The 19,569-nt window shown below is 47.2% G+C and overlaps 1 protein-coding gene across 1 annotated transcript in view; it reads left to right on the top strand.

Annotated features, from left to right (window-relative positions):
• The window catches only part of NXN (nucleoredoxin), a 98,806-nt gene that overhangs the window by 60,729 nt on the left and 18,508 nt on the right, over nt 1–19,569 (top strand). The window contains exons 2-6 of the mRNA XM_070944930.1: nt 1,886–2,003; nt 5,765–5,898; nt 7,048–7,148; nt 8,614–8,720; nt 16,597–16,776. Of these exons, the coding sequence (XP_070801031.1) occupies nt 1,886–2,003; nt 5,765–5,898; nt 7,048–7,148; nt 8,614–8,720; nt 16,597–16,776 (640 nt within the window). The remainder of the gene's footprint in view (nt 1–1,885; nt 2,004–5,764; nt 5,899–7,047; nt 7,149–8,613; nt 8,721–16,596; nt 16,777–19,569) is intronic.

The raw sequence follows: 19,569 nt of genomic DNA on the forward strand, positions 1-19,569 counted from the left end.
CATGCACAGATTTGGAAGGGAAACCACCAATTCACCAACTGGCTTGCGGAGAAGTAATTCTTAAAGCGATGCGAAGCTGCTTACTCTCTGAATTGTGAGCCAAAACCAGATTATAATCAGGCATTATGTAGGTAGTCCTCGATTTACGGCCAGAATTTTGGTCGTTAAGTGAGTTGCGCCTGATTTTATGACCTTTTTCTGCGGTGGTTTTTAAATTAATCATCGCAGTTGTTACGGGAATCAAGCAAGCGTGATATAGATAGTCCTCGAGTTATGACTAGAATGTCTGTTGCTAAGCCTGGCGGTTGTTAAGTGAGTTGCGCCTGATTTTTACGACCATTTTTACCATGGTGGTTAAGTGAATCAGTCCAGTTGTTAAGTGAATCAATCGAGCATTACATAGATAATGCTCAATTTACGAACAGAATTTTGGTTGGTAAGTGAGTTGCACCTGATTTTACGACCTTTTTTTGCTGTGGTTTTTAAATTAATCATTGCAGTTGTTACGGGAATCAATCAAGCATTATATAAATAGTCCTCGGGTTACGACTAGAATGTGTGTTGCTAAGCCTGGCGGTTGTTAAGTGAGTTGCGCCTGATTTTAATGACCTTTTTTGCCGGGGTTGTTAGGTAAATCTTTGCAGTTGTTAAATGAATCGCCTGGTTGTTAAGTGAATCTGGCTTCCCTCCATTTGCTCATTGGAAACCCGCTGGGAAGGTCACAAATAGAGTTCACGTGATCTCCGCTTGCCGCAACCGTTGTAAATATTGCCAAGTGCCCAAATTTCGATCATGTGACTGTGAGGGGAAGGGATTGCTGCAATGGTCGTATGTGTGAGGACTGGTCGTAAGTCATGTTGTAACTTTCAAACGGTCTCTAAACAAAGGGTCGTCAATGGAGGACGGCCTACATCCGTGATGGCGAACCTATGGCACGCGTGCCACAGGAGTACGCGGAGCCATATCTGTGGGCACGCAAGCGTTGCCATAGCTCAGCTCCAGCGCACATGCGCATGCAGGCCAGCTAATTTTCGGGCCTTCCAGGCCCGATGTCAGCACTTCAACCTGCATTTACTCTAGTGCTGACATAAGAAGGAGAAGAGGGGGCAGCTGGCAAGAGGACGCTTGACTTCTCACCTACTTATTTTCCCTGAAGATAATATCCCCTAGGAGATGAGATGGGAGGGGGGACATTCCTGGGAGCTGAAGTACTAGATATGGGGAGAGTGATTTGGAAGAGGGCCAATGAGGCGCAGAGAATTGGGGAACGGAAAGGGAAGGTTTGGGATCAGGAAGTCAGAGTTGGCTACGCCACGATCGGGGACAGGTTGTCGTGCTTAATAAAATGAAAGATTTCTTCAAAGACTATTTGTTTGGAAATGCAATTTATTTTATTTGAGACGACATCGAAACCTGACACCCACCGGAAATCGGGAAATGGGTCGTTTCCGGCCTCCGGAGGGCCTCCGGTGGGGTTGGGGAAGGCTGTTTTTGCCCTCCCCAGGCTCCTAGGAAGGCTCTGGAGCCTGGGGAGGTGAAAAACGGGCCTTCCGGTCCCACTGTGCCATCGCATGCCAATAACACGGAGAGCGCGGGGGGGGGGGTCGCACACACATGCACGGTGGGTGGGGTGCACTGAATTATGGGAGTATGCACATGCACTGAATTATGGGAGTGGGCACATGATCAGACACCCCTGTGCTCCCCCCACTTTTGGCATGCGATGGCAAAAAGGTTAGCCATCACTGGCCTACATACAGATAATTTCTTTCCCTGGGTTTTTGTGTGTGTGTGTGTGTTAATTGCATTTCTGGTTCCATCTTGTGTTTTTAATTCTCTTTTCTTTCTTTTGTTCTTTTTTTTTTTTACTTTTCTGCCCTGCCAGTTGAAACTGTGGAACAAATTCCGGGTATCCAACATCCCCTCGCTGATATTTATAGATGCCAACACTGGGAAAGTGGTTTGTCGGAATGGCCTCTTGGTGATCCGAGATGACCCGGAAGGTAAGCGGAAGACGGAGCAGGTTCCCGATTGGTCCAACAGAATTCTTCCCATCCATCTAGATCAGGGGTGTCAAACTCGCATCCGGGTTGTATTTGACCGCTGGGGGGGGCGTGGCCAGCTCGATGTAACTCATATCAAGGGCGCCTATGGTGGCCCATAGCGCTTTGCCAGCGAAAACGGGCTCCCAAGGTTTGTTTTCTTTACTTTACTTTTACTTTTATTTGATTTATATACCACCCTACTCCCGAAGGACTCAGGGCGGTGAACAGCCAACAATAAAATACATACATACAAAATTGAAAAAGCAGAGATAAAATCGAATTAAATAGTTTGGCCCAGACAGATTTAAAACCCCAATCAATTTAAAACAAATTTAAACTTTGAATATTAAAAATACTAAAAAATACTAAAAAATATTAAAAATGTTTAGAAAGAGGGAGAAAGTTAGGCCAGGCTCGCCTGGTGAAATAAAAAGGTCTTTAGAGCACGGCGGAAGGTGCGTAGATCCAGGATCCTCCGTATCTCCGGGGGGAGCTCGTTCCAGATCGTAGGTGCCCCCACAGAGAAGGCTCTCCCCCTGGGGGCCGCCAGTCAACATTGTTTGGCCGACGGCACCCGGAGGAGCCCCTCTCTGTGAGAGTGTACCGGCCGGTGGGAGGCTATTGGTGGTAGTAGGCGGTCCCGCAAGTTTTCGGCTGCCACAGCCTCCTGCAACCCATCATTGCCCGCAATGTGGTCGGATCTGGTCCACGGGGACGTCCTGGAAAATGTAAGGGGCCGGCTTGCATTGCTTTGGCCCGGTCTACCCAATGCGAAGAGGAAACATGCCAGCAGTTTGGGGAATGGCGTCAAGCTGGCCACACCCACACGCCTACCCGACCCCTTAAGGTCCACCACAGCCCTGCCCCCGGAAAAATTAGCAAAAATCTTTAAAGATTTTTAGACTTCAACTAAGTGTTGGAAATGCCATCAGACACCAGGATCTTATTATCATAATGTGGTGGACGTGCCCAGAAGCTAGAAATTAATAGAGCAAAATTAAGATGTGGTTGGAAGACATGATTCAACAACATAGTGACTTAAAATCTGAGTTATTCCTACTGGGTATCTTTCCAGAGAAAATTAGTAAAGAAAATATATATTTCTTTTCTTTTCTTTTTTTTTTCTTTTTATATGCCGCCCTTCTCCGGAGACTCAGGGCGGTTTACAATGCGTTAAGCAATAGCCTTCATACTTTTGTATATTTTATACAAAGTCAGCTTATTGCCCCCACAAACCGGGTCCTCATTTTACCCACCTTAGAAAGGATGGAAGGCTGAGTCGACCTTGAGCCTGGTGAGAATTGAACTCGCAGTAATTGCAGGCAGCTGGATGTTAAATGCTGCCTTAGTAGGAGGCATTAGCCTCCTACGCCACTCAGGCTCTTAAATTAATTTGATTATATATGTAATAACTGTAGCAAGGATAAAATTTGCGCAAAGATGGAAAGCAGAGAAAATCCCTTCGGAAGGGGAAGCGATTAAAAAAAATTTTAGATTGTGCAAAAATGAATAGACTAAACTTGAAAATTAAAGAAAGAGAAGACGCAGAATATTTTAAGATATGGGGACAATTTTATCATTGGTTGGAAAATAGATATGGATAAATAATTTAATGGTTAAATAAGGGAATGATATAATGAAAATATTGTATTGTAAGAGGGATGTTGTTTAAAAAAAAAAGGAAGAAAAGAGGAGTAACAAGAGGAAGAAAGAAGTTACTGAAGAAACACCGAGATGACACACGGAATGACTTATGTATTATATGTTTGTTTGGGCATAAAACAATAAAAAACTGTTTACAAGGTCAACCACAGCCCTGATGCAGTCAATGAAATTGACACCCCTGATCTAGATACAGAGGTGGAGAATGATGGCCTCTTTATGACTTATGGACTTCAACTCCCAGAATTCCTGAGCCAGCATGGGAAGCGATGGCCCATGCCAGTCTATGGTTGGCTCAGGAATTCTGGGAGTTGAAGTCCACAAGTCATAAAGAGGCCATCATTCTCCACCCCTGATCTAGGATACCTTCCCGTTCTCAGCAGAGTTGCCCTTTTTACCATCATTCTCAGAGATGGAGTCAAGTGGATGTTTTATTTATTTTATATATTTATCAATCTTATTTCCTGCCTGTATTGTTTTTATAAATAACTCTCAAGGCAGCGAACATACTTCTAATGCGTCTTCCTTCTGTTTTCACCTCAATATATTTATAATTATATTTATAATTATATAATTATAATTATAAATATATATTTAATTATAACAACAACCCTGTGAGGTGGATTGGGCTGAGAGAGAGAGAGAGACTGGCCCAAAGTTACCCAACAGGTTTCATGCCTATGGCAGGACTAGAACTCCCAGTCTCCTGGTGATTGGCCCCAAATCACGCAGCTGGCTTTCACAACTAAGGTGGGACTAGAACTCACCGGCTCCTGGTGATTGGCCCAAAGTCACCCAGCCAGCTTTCATGCCTAAAGTGGGACTAGAACTCACCTTCTCCTGGTGATTGGCCCAAAGTCATATCTAAGGCGGAACTAGAACTCACCATCTCCTTGGTGATTGGCCCAAATTCACCCAGCCAGCTTTCATGCTTAAGGTGGACTAGAATTCTCTTGTCTCCTAGTGATTGGCCCAAAATCACCCAACCAGCTTTCATGCCTAAGGTGGAACTAGAACTCATCTTCTCCTGGTGATTGGCCCAAAGTCATATCTAAGGCGGAACTAGAACTCACCATCTCCTTGGTAATTGGCCCAAAGTCACCCAGCCAGCTTTCATGCTTAAGGTGGACTAGAATTCTCTGTCTCCTAGTGATTGGCCCAAAGTCACCCAGCCAGCTTTCATGCCTAAGGTGGAACTAGAACTCACCTTCTCCTGGTGATTGGCCCAAAGTCATATCTAAGGCAGAACTAGAACTCACCTTCTCCTGGTGATTGGCCCAAAGTCATATCTAAGGCGGAACTAGAACTCACCGTCTCCTTGGTGATTGGCCCAAAGTCACCCAGCCAGCTTTCATGCTTAAGGTGTACTAGAATTCTCTGTCTCCTAGTGATTGGCCCAAAATCACTCAGCCAGCTTTCATGCCTAAGGTGGAACTAAAACTCATCATCGCCTGGTGATTGGCCCAAAGTCATATCTAAGGCGGAACTAGAATTCACCTTCTCCTGGTGATTGGCCCAAAGTCATATCTAAGGCGGAACTAGAACTCACCATCTCCTTGGTAATTGGCCCAAAGTCACCCAGCCAGCTTTCATGCTTAACGTGGACTAGAATTCTCTGTCTCCTAGTGATTGGCCCAAAATCACCCAGCCAGCTTTCATGCCTAATGTGGAACTAGAACTCACCTTCTGGTGATTGGCCCAAAGTCATATCTAAGGCAGAACTTGGTGATTGGCCCAAAGTCACCCAGCCGGCTTTCATGCCTAAGGTGGAACTAGAACTCACCTTCTCCTGGTGATTGGCCCAAAGTCATACCTAAGGCGGAACTAGAACTCACCATCTCCTTGATGATTGGCCCAAAGTTCATGCCTAAGGAGGAACTAGAACTCACCGTCTCCTAGTTTCTAGCCTGATACCTTAACCACCGGACCGATACTGGCTCTCTCGTTCAAGGAAAGTTGGGTGGGATATAAACATTTTAATTAATTAAATAAATAAAAATATCTCTCGGCAGCCCCCGTGGCTCTTGACCATTCTCTTTTCTGTTTTCCTCCCTCAGGCCTGGAGTTCCCGTGGGGTCCTCGGCCATTCAGCGAGGTGGTGGCCGGCCCTCTTCTCCGAAATAGCGGGCCTCCCCTCGAAAGCAGCGTTCTGGAAGGTTCCCACGTTGGGGTTTACTTCTCTGCTCACTGGGTGAGACCCTCACTTCTCCTTCCTCCTTTCCAGGGGGGGGGGTCTCGGGGTGTGTGTGTCTCTATTTGCATCTGGGTTGTCCTGAATCTTTCCTCATTCCTTGAAAAATCGCACAAATTCGGCTTCAGGTTTGGATTACGGGGAGTTCTCGATTTACGACCGGTTGCTTAGCAACTGTTTGAAGATCCGTTGGGCCTAGTTGAGGTGGGAAGGGGGGAACTTACGACCTGGAATCAAAGATCTGATGGTTTGGGAGCGGGGGGCTCCAGATCACGTGACTGCACTTCTGAATCCCTTACATACAGGTAGTCCTTGTCTTACAACCACAATTGAGCCCAAAATTTCTGTTACTAAGCGTGACAGTTAATAAGGGAGGTTTTCTCCCCATTTTACGACTTTTTTAAGCGAATCATTGCAATTGTTAAATGAATCTATGGCTTCCCCATTGACTTGGTCGCAAAAGGGGACCACATGACCCAGGGACACTGCGACCATCATAAATACGGGTCCTTTGCCAGTGTTTGAATTTTGTGACGACCACAGTGGAGCCCAAAATTTTTGTCGCTAAGTGGGACGTGTGTTCCCTTTTCCCCTATTTTACAACCTCTCTTGCGACGGTTGTTAAGTGAATCGCTGCAGTGAATTTGGTAACACGGTTGTTAAGTGAATCTGCCTTCCCCGCGGACTTTGCTTGTCAGAAGGTCGCAAAAGGGGGATCACATGACCCCGGGACACTGCGACCGTCATAAGTATGAGTCAGTTTGCGTCTGAATTTTGATCATCTGACGGTGGGGACGGTTTTGCCGCAAGTGCAAAAAACGGTCACAAGTCACATTTTTCAGTGCCGCTGCAACTCTGAACGGTCACTAAATGAACTGTTGTAAGTCGAGGGTAACTACCTGTTTTCTGATTCATCCTTAGCTTGTAACGGTGTTTATGTGGCTGCATTTGCTAGTAGTCCTGCATTTTGCTGAGGGAAAACTCACTTAAGTTTCTAGTCCTCCACGTGTATCGGGGTGGGGGTGGGGGGGGGGGAAATGTCTTTTTTGTAATATATCCAGAGATTCCCTAGAGGAGTGAATTCCTGGGCTGTTTGCCTCAATTTTAATTCTTTTATTTATTTATTTATTTTACTTTTTCTTTCTGCAGTGCCCGCCTTGTAGAAGTCTCACTCGGGTTCTGGTGGAATCTTACCGGAAAATCAAAGATGCTGGTCAAAAATTCGAGATTGTCTTTGTTAGTGCAGACAGGTAATCAATTATGAATCCCTGTTTTACTTTTTTAGCCCTTTTTTATACGAGGTATTCTGAGCCCTCCATTTTGTATAAAAGAGGGAGGGAGGGAGGGAGGGAGGAAGGAAGGAAGGAAGGAAGGAAGGAAGGAAGGAAGGAAGGAAGGAAGGAGAGGAAAAAAAGAAAGAAATGGGGAAAAAAGAAAGGGGAAGGAAATAAAAAGGAAGGAAGGAAAGTTAGGAAAGAAGGAGAGGAAGAAAAGAAAGGAAGGGGAAGAAAAGGAAGGAAGGAAAGGAAGAAAGGAAGGAGAGAGGAATAAAAGAGAAAGGGGAAGGAAAGAAAGGGGAAGGAAGGAACAAAGGAAGGAAAAGGAAAGGGACGGGAGAAGAAAGGAAGGAGGAAAAAGGGGGAAGAAAAAGGGGTAGAAAAGGAAGGGAGGAAAAGAAGGAAAATGAAGAAAAGAGAAGAAGAGAAAATGAGATAAGGGAACAAAGCACGGAAGATTTGGAAAATTAAGAAAACAGGGAGGAAGACTGGAATGAATGAAGGTTAAATAAATAAGTCAAATGAAGGGGAGGGAAGGGAAGGAAGGAAGGAAGGAAAGAGAGAGAGAGACAAGAAGGAAGGGAGGGAGGAATATAAGAAAGAAGGGGGGAAAAAGAAAGGGGAAGGAAAGAGGAAGACAGAAAAAAGGGAAGGAAGAATAAAAAGGGAGGGAGGAAGAAAAGGAAGGAAGGAGTAATGAGAGAGGGAGGGAGGAAGACCAAAATACACAGGTAGTAGTAACTCTTGAGAGAGGGATCTTAGAGTCCTAGTGGACAATCACTTAAATATGAGCCATCCGTGTGCAGCAGCTGCCAAAAAAGCCAACACAGTTCTAGGCTGCATCAACAGAAGAATGGAATCAAGGTCACATGAAGTGTTAATGCCACTTTATAAGGCCTTGGGAAGGCCACACGTGGAATATTTCCATCCAGTTTTGGTCGCCACGATGTAAAAAAGATGTTGAGACTCTGGAAAGAGTGCAGAGAAGAGCAACAAAGAGGATTAGGGGACTGGAGGCTAAAACCTATGAAGAACGGTTGCAGGAACTGGGTACGTCTAGTTTAATGAAAAGAAGGACTAGGGGTGATATGATAGCAGTCTTCCAATATCTGAGGGGCTGCCCCAAAGAAGATTTGGGGGTCAAGCTATTCTCCAAAGCACCTGAAGGCAGGACAAGAAGCAACGGGTGGAAACTAATCAAGGAGAGAAGCAACCTGGAATTAAGGAGAAAATTCCTGAGAATGAGAACAATTAATCTGTGGAACAACTTGCCACCAGAAGTTGTAAATGCTCCAACGCTGGAAGTGTTTAAGAAGAGATAGGACAACCATTTATCCGAAATGGTATAAGAAGGTCTCCTGCCTGAGCAGGGGGTTGGACTAGAAGACCTCCCAGGTCCCTTCCAACTCTGTGATTCTGATTCCTGTGTCGCCTGCAGGTCGGAGGAGTCGTTCAAACAATATTTCAGCGAGATGCCCTGGTTATCGGTCCCTTACCCCGATGAAGGACGGCGGTCGCGTCTCAACCGGCTGTACGGCATTCAAGGTAAGCGAAAGTAACCCCTTTTTGGATTTTATCAGGTCTGGTGGGTGGTTTTGGGGCATTCCCACTTAACCCGGGGGGTGAAATGCTACCGGTTTGATCCGGTTCGGGCGAATCGGTAGTAAAATATGCTTTAAAAAGGTAAGAAAAAGGTTCTGACGATCACAGCTGTGCTGCGCGATGGGCAGTTTTTTAAAACTTTTTTAAAGCATTTTTTTACTACCGGTTCCGGCGAATTGGTAGTTAAAAAAAAATACTTTAAAAAAGTTTTTTTTAAAAAAAGTTGGCCATGCCCACCCAGTCACATGACCCATCAGGCCACGCCTACCAAGCCACGCACCCAGAACCAGTGGCAACAAAATTTACATTTCAATGCTTACTTAACCCTAACACACACACTCTCTCCCCCTCCCTCCCTCCTTTCAACTCTCTCCCTCCTTCCCGCTCGCTCTCTCTCTCCCTTCCTCCCTCTCTCCCTCTCCCTCCTGCTCTCTCTCCCTCCCTCCTGCTCTCTCGCTCTCTCTCTCCCTACCTACCTCCTACTCTCTCTCTCGCTCTCTCTCCCTCCCTCCCGCTCTCTCCCTCCCTCCCGCTCTCTTTCTCTCCCTCCCGCTCTCTCCCTCCCTCCCGCTCTCTTTCTCTCCCTCCCACTCTCTCTCTCCCTCCCTTCTGCTCTCTCGCTCTCTCTCTCTCCCTCCCTCCCGCTCTCTTTCTCTCCCTCCCGCTCTCTCTCTCCCTCCCTTCTGCTCTCTCGCTCTCTCTCTCCCTACCTACCTCCCACTCTCTCTCTCGCTCTCTCTCTCCCTCCCTCCCGCTCTGTCTCTTGCTCTCTCTCTCCCTCCCTCCCGCTCTCTTTCTCTCCCTCCCGCTCTCTCTCTCCCTCCCTCCTGTGCTCTCGCTCTCGCTCTCTCCCTCCCTCCCGCTCTCTCTCTTGCTCTCTCTCTCCCTCCCTCCCGCTCTCTCTCTCTCCCTCCCGCTCTCTCTCTCTCCCTCCCTCCTGCCCTCTCGCTCTCTCTCTCCCTACCTACCTCCCACTCTCTCTCTCGCTCTCTCTCTCTCCCTCCCTCCCGCTCTCTCTCTTGCTCTCTCCCTCCCTCCCGCTCTCTCTCTCTCCCTCCCTCTTGCTCTCTCGCTCTCTCTCTCCCTACCTACCTTCCACTCTCTCTCTCGCTCTCTCTCTCTCTCCCTCCTTCCCGCTCTCTCTCTCTCCCTCCCGCGCTCTCTCTCTCCCTCCCTCCTGCTCTCTCGCTCTCTCTCTCCCTACCTACCTCCCACTCTCTCTCTCTCCCCCTCCCTCCCGCTCTCTCTCTTGCTCTCTCTCTCCCTCCCTCCCGCTCTCTCTCCCTCCCTCTCTCTCTCTCCCTCCCTCCTGCTCTCTCTCTCCCTCCCGCTCTCTCTCTCTCCCGCTCTCTCTTGCTCTCCCTCCTGCGCTCTCTCTCTCTTGCTCTCTCTCCCTCCCGCGTGCTCTCTCTCTCTCCCGCTCTCTCTCTCTCTCCCTCCCTCCCGCCCTCTCTCTCTCCCTCCCTCCCGCCCTCTCTCTCTCTCCCTCCCTCCCGCTCTCTCTCTCCCCCTCCCTTCCTCCTGCTCTCTCTCCCTCCCTCCCTCCCTCCCTCTCTCTCTCTCTCTCTCTCTCCCCCACCTACCTCTTGCTCTCTCGCTCTCTTGCTCTCTCTTTCTTTTTCTGGACTGGCCCATCTGTTCTAGCTTCTTTCCTAACCAAAATGAAAAATAACAGCGTAATATAAATATAAAGGTAATAAAATCAGAACGCTTCCATCGTTCATCAAAAATTTAAAAAATAAACAAATTTAAAAACTCAAAGGGCAGACTCGATGCCTTACTAGCTCTTTTCATGCCACCTATTTTCGATGTTTCTATGACTCGCCATGCAACCGTTATTGCCCGGCTGAATTATGGTCGTAAGTAGAGGACTAGCTGTCCATTAGAACAGTCATCCTTACAACAACCCTGCAAAGGAGACACTGAAACATCACTTGGGGAACATGCTGCTTGGAGGCTTCCCAGGCCCCCAGAAAGCCTGAAAATGTCAAATTGCGTTATTCACACAACAATCCTGCAATGTACAGCTGGTCTTCAACTTACGGCCACAATCGAACTAAAAACATTTCCGATGCTAAGTGAAACATTCATTAAATGAGTTTTGCCCCATTTGACGACCTTTCTTGCCACCGTTGTTAAGCGAATCACTGCGGTTGTTAAGTTAGTCACACGGTTGTTAAGTGAATCTGGCTTTCCCATGGGCTTGGCTTGTCAAAATGGTCGCAAAAGGGGATCACGTGATCCCAGGACACCGCAACTGTCATAAATACGAGTCAGTCGCCAAGCGCCTGAATCTTGACCACATGAACGTGGGGGATCCTGCAACGGTCGTAAGTGTGGATAATGGTCCTAAGTCCCTTTTTTTTTCAGTGCCGTTGTAACTTGGAACGGTCACTAAATGAATTGTTGTAAGTCGAGGACTGCCTGGAGGGTGATAACGTGGCTTGGGATGCTTTGAACTTTCTCTGCTAAGGAACCGGGGTTTTTTCAGTGGTGAAATGTAAAATTTGTTACTACCGGTTCTGTGGGCGTGGCTTGGGGTAATATGACTGAGTGGGCGTGGCCAACTTTTTTTTTTTTTTACTTTTAAAACCATTTTTTCTACAACCTCTTTGACCGAAGAGGTTGTAGAAAAAATGCTTTTAAGGCCTCTGACGATCCAGCTGAGCCGCGTGATCATCAGAGGCTTTTTTTACTTTTAAAAGCATTTCTTTGGCCAAAGAGGATGTAGAAAAAATGCTTTTAAAAGCCTCTGACAATCCAAGCTGAGCCGCGCGATCATCAGAGGCTTTTTTTTTCTTTTAAAAGCATTTTTTCGGCCAAAGAGGTTGTAGAAAAAATGCTTTTAAAAGCCTCTGACAATCCCAGCTGAGCCACGCGATCATCAGAGGCTTTTTTTTTCTTTTAAAAGCATTTTTTCGGCCAAAGAGGTTGTAGAAAAAATGCTTTTAAAAGCCTCTGACAATCCCAGCTGAGCCGCGCGATCATCAGAGGCTTTTTTTTTTACTTTTAAAAGCATTTTTTTGGCCAAAGAGGTTGTAGAAAAAATGCTTTTAAAAGCCTCTGACGATCCCAGCTGAGCCGCGCGATCATCAGAGGCATTTTTTTTTTTTTTACTTTTAAAAGCATTTTTTCGGCCAAAGAGGTTGTAGAAAAAATGCTTTTAAAAGCCTCTGACAATCCCAGCTGAGCCGCGCAATCATCAGAGGCTTTTTTTTTACTTTTAAAAGCATTTTTTTGGCCAAAGAGGTTGTAGAAAAAATGCTTTTAAAAGCCTCTGACGATCCCAGCTGAGCCGCGCGATCATCAGAGGCTTTTTTTTTTTTACTTTTAGAAGCACTTTTTCGGCCAAAGAGGTTGTAGAAAAAATGCTTTTAAAAATAATTTAAAAAAGCCTCTGATGATTGTGCGGCTCAGCTGGGCAATGGGGGGGCAGGGATTTTTGCTACCGGTTCTCCAAACCACCCGCCTCCATCGCTACCGGATCAGGCGATCCGGTCCGAACCAGGAGCATTTCAGCCCTGGGTATTTTGGGGGGAGAAATGCCGTATTTTAGCTCATCTGTGAATTGGGGGTGGGGGGGGAGGTTTTCCTTCCTCCGGGGAATCCGGGTTCTCTTAAAATCAGCCAAGAACCGCATTTGCCTTTTCGGCTGCGGCATCACGCAAGCGGCTCAGGGGCAGCCTGTTGTGGTTGCGGTTTGGCCCTCCCTGCTGAAGAGGGGGGGAAGGGAAGGGAAGGGCGGGGAGGGCCGTGGCCGCCGCATCCATCCGGCAGGAAATCCGATTCCAGAACAGCTGAAGAACAGGTGGCTGCTCCGGACGGCCCGGGCTGCTCCTCCTAACCTGGATCGGGTTTCTCCGGCAATTTGTGGCTTTGACAGCAAGAGAAGAAGAGAGAGAAAAAAAAGAGTCTCCAAGATCCAGAAGGGCTAAAATAGAAAGGCTGCGCCTTCTTTTGGGGGCACCTTCTTTCCCCAACCGATCTTAAAATTTGCAATCCCCCCCCCCAAGCCTTTTGCAGGTTTCCTTCCTCTCTTCCTCCCTTCCTCTCTTCCTCCTCCTTCCTTCCTTCTTCCCTCCCTTCCTTCCTTCCTCCTCCTTCCTTCCTTCTTCCCTTCCTTCCTTCCTCCCTCCCTTCTTCCCTGCCTTCCTCCTTCCTTGCTTCCTTCTTTCCTCCTCCTCCTTCCTCCCTCCCTTCCTTCCTCCTCCCTCCCTCCTCCTCCTCCCTCCCTTCCTTCCACCCTTCTCTCTCTTTCCTTCCGTCCTCCCTTTCTCCTCCTTCCTTCTTTCTATCCTCCCTTCTTCCTTCTTTCTTCCCTTCCTTCTTCCTTCCTTCTTTCCCTTCTTCCTCCTTCCTTCCTCCCTTTTTCCTCCTTCCTCCCTCCTCCTCCTTCCTTCCTCCCTCCCTTCTTCCCTGCCGTCCTCCTTCCTTGCTTCCTTCTTTCCTCTTCCTCTCTTCCTTCCTTCCTCCTCCTACTCCCTCCCTCCCTTCCTTCCACCCTTCTCTCTCCTTCCTTCCGTCCTCCCTTTCTCCTCCTCCCTTCCTCCTCCTTCCTTCCTCCCTCCTTCCCTTCTTTCCTTCCTTCCTTCTTCCTCCTCCTCCTTCCTTCCTCCTCCCTCCCTCCCACCCTTCCTTCCACTCTTCTCTTTCCTTCCTTCCTCCTCCTTCCTTCCTTCCTCCCTCTCTCCTCCTCGCTTCCTTCCTCCTCCCTTCCTTCCACCCTTCTCTCTCCTTCCTTCCTTCCTCCTCCTTCCTTCCTCCCTTTCCCCTCCTTCCTTCCTTCCTTCCTTCCTCCCTCCCTCCTGCATCCTTTTCTCTGAGAATCTAAAATGCCGTCTGATTCCAGCAAATCTGAATTATTGCACTGGATTATTTCCTTCCTTCCTCCTCCTCCTTCCTTCCTCCCTTCCTCCTCCTTCCTCCCTCCCTCTTTTCCTCCCTCCCTTCCTTCCTTCCTCTTCCTCCTTCCTTCCTCCTCCCTCCCTCCCTTCCTTCCACCCTTCTCTCTCCTTCCTTCCTCCTCCTCCTCCCTTCCTTCCTCCCTCTCTCCTCCTCCCTTCCTCCTTTCCTCCTCCTTTCCTTCCTCCTTCCTTCCTCCCTTCCTCCTTCCTTCCTCCTCCCTCCCTCCCTTTCTTCCTCCTCCTCCCTTCCTTCCTCCCTCTCTCCTCCTCCCTTCCTCCTTTCCTCCTCCTTTCCTTCCTCCCTTCCTCCTCCTTCCTTCCTCCCTTCCTCCTTCCTTCCTCCTCCCTCCCTCCCTTTCTTCCTCCTCCTCCTCCCTTCCTTCCTCCCTCTCTCCTCCTCCCTTCCTCCTTTCCTCCTCCTTTCCTTCCTCCCTTCCTCCTCCTTCCTTCCTCCCTTCCTCCTTCCTTCCTCCTCCCTCCCTCCCTTCCTTCCACCCTTCTCTCTCCTTCCTTCCTCCTCCTCCTCCTTTCCTTCCTCCCTTTCTCCTCCTTCCTTCCTCCCTTCCTCCTTCCTTCCTTTCTCCTTCCCTCCTGCATCCTTTTCTCTGAGAATCAGACATGCCGTCTGATTCCAGCAAATCTGAATTATCGCAATGGAGAGCGGACACCCCCCTGCCCTACGTTGCAGGCTCTTTGCACAAGGAAAATCCCAGCCACTAATTGCACAGACAGGCTGTGGGTCCTGGAGTGCAGTGAGCGGAGTAAGGCAGAAGAGGCTCAAATCTCCCTCTACACTCCAGAGGCATTGGTTAGTTAGTCCAAAGACGCACAGATCCACACAGATTCTGCAAAAATTGCCTATACAGCTACTCCTTGACTTCCAACAAGTTCATTTTTTCAACATCACTGAAAAAAGTGACATGACCATTTTTAAAACTCACGACCGTTTCAGCATCGCCGTGGCCATGTGATCAAAATTCGGCTCCTTGAGAACAGATTCATATTTATGATATGGGTTGCAGTGTCCCAGGGTCCTGTCATCCCCTGCAGTGATTCATGTAACAACTGTGGTAAAAAAAAAAGGTTGTAAAATGTGGCCAAGCTCGCTTAACAAATGTCTTGCTTAGCAACAGGAATTTTGGGCTCAATTGGGGTCGTAAGTCGAGGACTACCTGTACAGTCAACCAATGTTTATCAGCAACTTTTAAGATACTTGGACTTCAGTGCATGGAATTCCCCAGCGAGTCTGCTTTAAGAAGGGTGGACTTCGATTCCCAGAATTCCCCAGCCAGAATTGTTTAAGATGGGTGGACTTCCACTCCCAGAATTCCCCAGCCAGCAGGCTTTAAGATGGATGGACTTAGACTCCCAGAATTCCCCAGCCAGCAGGCTTTAAGACGGGTGGACTTCAGCTCCCAGAATCCCCAGCCAGCATGCTTTAAGAGGGCTGGACTTCCACTCCCAGAATTCCCCAGCCAGCATGCTTTAAGAGGGATTGACTTAGACTCCCAGAATTCCCCAGCCAGCAGGCTTTAAGATGGGTGGACTTCCACTCCCAGAATTCCCTGGCCACCATGCTTTAAGATGGGTGGACTTCCACTCCCAGAATTCCCCAGCCAGCCTGCTTTAAGAGGGATTGACTTAGACTCCCAGAATTCCCCAGCCAGCAGGCTTTAAGACGGGTGGACTTCAGCTCCCAGAATCCCCAGCCAGCATGCCTTAAGATGGGTGGACTTCCACTCCCAGAATCCCCAGCCAGCATGCTTTAAGATGGGTGGACTTCCACTCCCAGAATTCCCCAGCCAGCAGGCTTTAAGAGGGATGGACTTAGACTCCCAGAATTCCCCAGCCAGCAGGCTTTAAGACGGGTGGACTTCAGCTCCCAGAATCCCCAGCCAGCATGCTTTAAGATGGGTGGACTTCCACTCCCAGAATCCCCAGCCAGCATGCTTTAAGAGGGATGGACTTAGACTCCCAGAATTCCCCAGCCAGCAGGCTTTAAGACGGGTGGACTTCAGCTCCCAGAATCCCCAGCCAGCATGCTTTAAGATGGGTGGACTTCCACTCCCAGAATCCCCAGCCAGCATGCTTTAAGATGGGTGGACTTCAGCTCCCAGAATCCCCAGCCAGCATGCTTTAAGATGGGTGGACTTCCACTCCCAGAATCCCCAGCCAGCATGCTTTAAGAGGGATGGACTTAGACTCCCAGAATTCCCCAGCCAGCAGGCTTTAAGATGGGTGGACCTTATGGGACCCTTATGATTTCTTGAAGGGAAAAGAGTTTTTTACCTGTAAAATGACCATTACCCGATGACTGGAAAATTAATGTAGAAATTAAAAAAAAAACTTTTATTCCATCGAAATTTAGTAACAGGATTTTATTGATCTCAGATTAATAACGGGCCCAAGTCTGTCAAAATCAGAAATTTATCTGATTAATTGCATTGCTTTTTTGAATTGAATAATTTTCTTAATGGATTGTGGGAATGCTGTGTCGATGTAGTATATCTTGACTTTAGCACAATGTTTTGTTTTTTTAAAAATTTGATTTATATGCCGCCCTTCTCCGGAGACTCAGGGCGGTTTACAATGCGTTAAGCAATAGCCTTCATCCTTTTGTATATTTATAGAAAGTCAGTTTATTGCCCCCACAATCTGGGTCCTCAATTTACCTACCTTAGAAAGGATGGAAGGCTGAGTCAACCTTGAGCCTGGTGAGATTCGAACTTACAGTAATTGCAGACAGCTGGTGTTAATCACAATGCTATCAGTCTGCTGAGCCACCAGGCCCTGTTTGACTAAGTACCGGGCGATGTAAAATATAGCACATAATATGACACGGCGTGTGCTTACTTTCTCTTCCTCCTTAAACCCTCTCTTTATCTTGGTTTGTTTTTCGTCTTGTCCGATCGCAGGTATCCCTACTCTTATCGTCTTGGACACTAAGGGAGACGTCATCACCAGACAGGGCCGAGTCGAGGTCCTGAATGACATTGAATGCCAGGAGTTCCCCTGGCACCCCAAGCCTGTCTTAGAGCTGACCGACTCCAACGCTGTCCAGCTGAACGAGGGTCCTTGTCTTGTCCTTTTTGTAGGTATGCAAACCGCCTCACGCTCCCCAATATAATCGGATTTTGCTGTCGTTCGTTTCTCTTTTGCCAACAAGCAAGAATGGAGCAAAAAAAATCTGATGGATGGAAGGGTAGTTTGCTATAAAAGGCCTCATGAAGTTTCTAGTCCTCATGATTGCAAAGAGGACCAGTTCTTAGTGGAAGTGAAGTCTTCTATAAAAGTAGTTACGTTTGGTGAAGTTTATAGTCCTTGTGATTGTAAAGAGAAACTTCTGGGGGCAAAAGGATACTTCTGTGGACCAGATGTTAGTGGAAGTGTAGTCTTCTGTAAAAGTACTTAAGTTTGGCGAAGTTTCTAGTCCTTGTGATTGTAAAGAGATACCTGTGGGGACAATTGGCTGGCGGGAATGTAGTTTTCTGTAAAAGTACTTAAGTCTGATGCAGTTTCTACTCCTCGTGATTGTAAAGAAATACTTCTGGGGACAATCTCCTGGTGGAAGTGTAGTCTTCTGTAAAAGTACTTAAGTCCGATGAAGTTTCTAGTCCTCATTGCCAAGAGATACTTATGGGGAAAATGTGGAAGTATAGTTTTACACAAAAGTACACCATAGTAAGTCTGGTGAAGCTTCTACTCCTTGTGATTGCAAAGAGATGCTTGTAGATACAATCTCCTGGTGGAAGTATAGTCTTCTGTCAAAGTACTTAAGTCCGATGAAGTTTCTAGTCCTCATTGCCAAGAGACACTTATGGGGACAATGTGGAAGTGTGGTTTTATAAAAAAGTACTTAAGTCTGAGGAAGTTTCTAGTCCTCATGATTGCAAAAAAAGATACTTGTGGAGACAATTTCCTGGTGGAAGTGTCATTTTCTGTAAAAGTACTTAACTCCAATGAAGTTTCTAGTCCTTATGGCACAGAGATACTAACGGGTGGCGAATGCATAGTTTTTTTTGTAAAAGTACTGAAGTTTCTAGTCCTCATTATTGCAAAAGAGACATTTGTAGGGATGGTGGATGTCAACAACGCGAGGAGGCTGAATTTAGATTCCTCCTGGTTTAAGAAAGGATAGCTGGATAGCTCTGCAGACTAAGCACTGTAATTTAACACCAGCTGTCTGCAATTACTGCTAGTTCGAATCTCATCAGGCTCAAGGTTGACTCAGCCTTCCATCCTTTCTAAGGTAGGTAAATTGAGGACCCAGTTTGTGGGGGCAATAAGCTGACTTTGTATAAATATATAAATATAAATAAATATATACTGAGTCTCCGGAGAAGGGCGGCATATAAATCAAATTAAAAAAAAAAGAAAAGAAATGGATTTATATGAAGTCTGCACTCTTTTAACTCCCGAGGGGTTGTTGAGCCATGCGCCCAGCGAAGGAAAACATGTTTTGCGTGAAAGCCTCCTGCCACGGTATGGAATTTTAGGACATGACGCTGCAAATTACGGAATCATAATTTGGAACAAAATGTGGAAATCCTGCTCCACCCCGGATCAACGCGACGTGCCGTAGCCTGAATATTTTGTGCTCTGCCCTCTTTCTTTCTGCTTGTCTGCGGCGCCCCAGTTAAAAAATTTTCTCCAGCTGTTTTAAAAGGGGTGATTTGCATCGTGTCCCAACATACAGAAGGTATAAACAGAAGCATAGAATCAAAAGCACGCGAACTATTAGTACCGCTTTATAAAGGGCGGTATACAAATTTAATAAATAATAAATAAATAAATAAATAAATAAATAAATAAATAAAACCTTGGCAAGGCCACATCTGGATTTCTGCATCTGGTTTCGGTCACTATATTACAAAAAAAAAAACTTTGGAGGGGGGAAAAAAAGTGCAAAGAAGAGCAGCTAAGATGATTAAAGGCCTGGAGACTAAAAATTATATGAAGAACGGTTGCAGGATTTGGGCTTGGTCAGTCTAGAGCCGTGTGCCACCGTAGGCACGTGAGCATTGCCCTACCTCAGCTCCAGCGCACATGCGTGCGCCTGCCAGCTGATTTTCGGCCCATTGACTTTGTCAGAAAGTCTTTTCAAGAGTTGAAGATCCACCGCGCCCTGAGTCTTCGGAGAGGGGCGGCATACAAATTGAATGAATGAATGAATGAATGAATGAATGAATGAATGAATGAATGAATGAATCATGCTGTCTGGGGAATTCTGGGAGTGGAAGTCCACCCATCTTAAAGCACACTGGCTGGGGGATTCTGGGAGTGGAAGTCCACCCATTTTAAAGCATTGCTGGCTGGGGGATTCTGGGAGTGGAAGTCCACCCATCTTAAAGCACACTGGCTGGGGGATTCTGGGAGTGGAAGTCCACCCCTCTTAAAGCATGCAGGCTGGGGGATTCTGGGAGTGGAAGTCCACCCCTCTTAAAGCATGCAGGCTGGGGGATTCTGGGAGTGGAAGTCCACCCATCTTAAAGCATTACTGGCTGGGGAATTCTGGGAGTTGAAGTCCACCCCTCTTAAAGCATGCTGGCTGGGGAATTCTGGGAGTGGAAGTCCGCCCCTCTTAAAGCATTGTTGGCTAGGGAATTCTGGGAGCTGAAGTCCACGCCTCTTAAAATTACTGAGTTCCAAAAACACAGCCCTGCTGTGACCCTCTACGATATAAATCCCTGCTATGGGGGAATGCAGGGAATTGGCTTAAAGCCGAGCCCCCCTCCTGCTGGCGAATGCTCAGATCCTCCCCGAAAGGAAAATCGGATGTGTTATTTTTTTTTTCTCTCCATACACGACAATTCCATATGCTTGCATTTGTTTCTGGCCCTGCCATCACAGGCACTCTTGTTCGCGTCCCGCTGTGTCTGAATGGGGTA

This window comes from Pituophis catenifer, unplaced genomic scaffold (genome assembly GCF_029215685.1).
Source record: "Pituophis catenifer annectens isolate HBS135680 unplaced genomic scaffold, rPitCat1.0.hap2 SCAF_1, whole genome shotgun sequence".
NCBI lineage: Eukaryota > Metazoa > Chordata > Lepidosauria > Squamata > Colubridae > Pituophis > Pituophis catenifer.